Source organism: Lottia gigantea, assembly GCF_000327385.1.
Source record: "Lottia gigantea unplaced genomic scaffold LOTGIsca_330, whole genome shotgun sequence".
Taxonomy (NCBI): domain Eukaryota; kingdom Metazoa; phylum Mollusca; class Gastropoda; family Lottiidae; genus Lottia; species Lottia gigantea.
The window spans coordinates 40,106-41,369 of NW_008709111.1; the positions used below are offsets into that span (position 1 = coordinate 40,106).

A 1,264-nucleotide genomic window follows, 5' to 3' on the forward strand; every position below is an offset into this window, starting at 1 on the left:
GACTATCCTCTCCTTCATCTGAGATGGAGGAAATGAGAGGATAGCCCGAGACACCCTTTATCTTCCGTTGGAGAAAGGAGGACTAGGGGTATGTAACATCGATCTCAGACTCCAGTTGGTAAAGTGGTCCATATCCCTGGAAATCCTTGTTCTTCTATTGGATGGGTCTCACTCTCAGAGAGTTCAACACTGACAGAAAACTCAAAATCGACTGGCAGCAGAACATCACTTCAAAACATCTATACACCGAACTTTTAAAAACAACAACTCATATCATTACAGTTCAGCGGCAAAATCAGCATATCAAGTTTTCTCGTGTGTTCCGGAAGGATTCTCTCTCTATTGCACGTGCCACCTCTCCTGGCACAGAGGCTTCTCCCTCTATTGCACGTGCATCCTCTCCTGGCAAAGAGGCGTCTCCCTCTTTTGCACGCGCCCCTTCTCCTGGCACAGAGGCTTCTCCCTCTATTGCACGTGCCCCCTCTCCTGGCACAGAGGCTTCTCTCTCTATTGCACGCACCCCTTCTCCTGGCACAGAGGCTTCTCCCTCTATTGCACGTGCATCCTCTCCTGGCACAGAGGCTTCTACCTCTATTGCACGTGCCCCCTTTCCTGGCATAGATGCTTCACTTTAATCGTCTACGTTCCTTCTCCTTCCTTCAACTAATAGTGAGTAAGCTGTAGGGAAGCCATTAGGCGGTATCATCCCATAGGGATCCTTACCCTCCTGACTGGTTGGGGAGTCCTAGTGGTAATAACGACATGGTCCCTTGGCTGCTGGGCTGGATTTTCCTAACCTTATCACTCTGATCGGGGCGATCCAGCAGCTGCGAGTAGGTTTAAGTAGTAGCATTAATAGTCATTAGGTTGTAGGGAAGCCATTAGGCGGGATCATCCCAAAGAGATCCTCACCCTCCTGACTGGTTGGGGAGTCCTAGTGGTAATAATGCCATGGGAGGAGAAATAGGTTCACCTTCCCGTGGTTCCTCCCGTAAGTGCTGCCTTTCACTACGAAGCGGTGCGACCAAGAGATCTATCTTTTGACAAATATCGACCGATTCCATGGATTCCCCTTTTCCTGCTCATTCAAGCCCGTCCTGCACCAACAATCACCAGCGGGTCAATTACTGCCCAGCTCTAGACCAGTTAAAGCGAATGCAGGGTCATCCTCATCCCAGCTCATGCAGACCCTTCACGCTCCATCCACTACTGTCCAGCTCTAGATGAGTTAGAGCGAATTCAGGACATCCTCATCCCCGNTCCT

At 50.1% G+C, this 1,264-nt stretch overlaps 1 protein-coding gene across 1 annotated transcript; it reads left to right on the forward strand.

Moving 5' to 3' along the window:
- Nucleotides 1-338: 338 nt before the first annotated feature.
- On the forward strand, nucleotides 339-608 carry LOTGIDRAFT_68597 (hypothetical protein; the record flags this gene model as incomplete). Its single annotated transcript, XM_009058351.1, has 1 exon — nucleotides 339-608. A coding segment is annotated over one exon (270 nt), but the record flags the coding sequence as incomplete, so codon positions are not given.
- Between the last annotated feature and the right edge of the window lie 656 nt (nucleotides 609-1,264).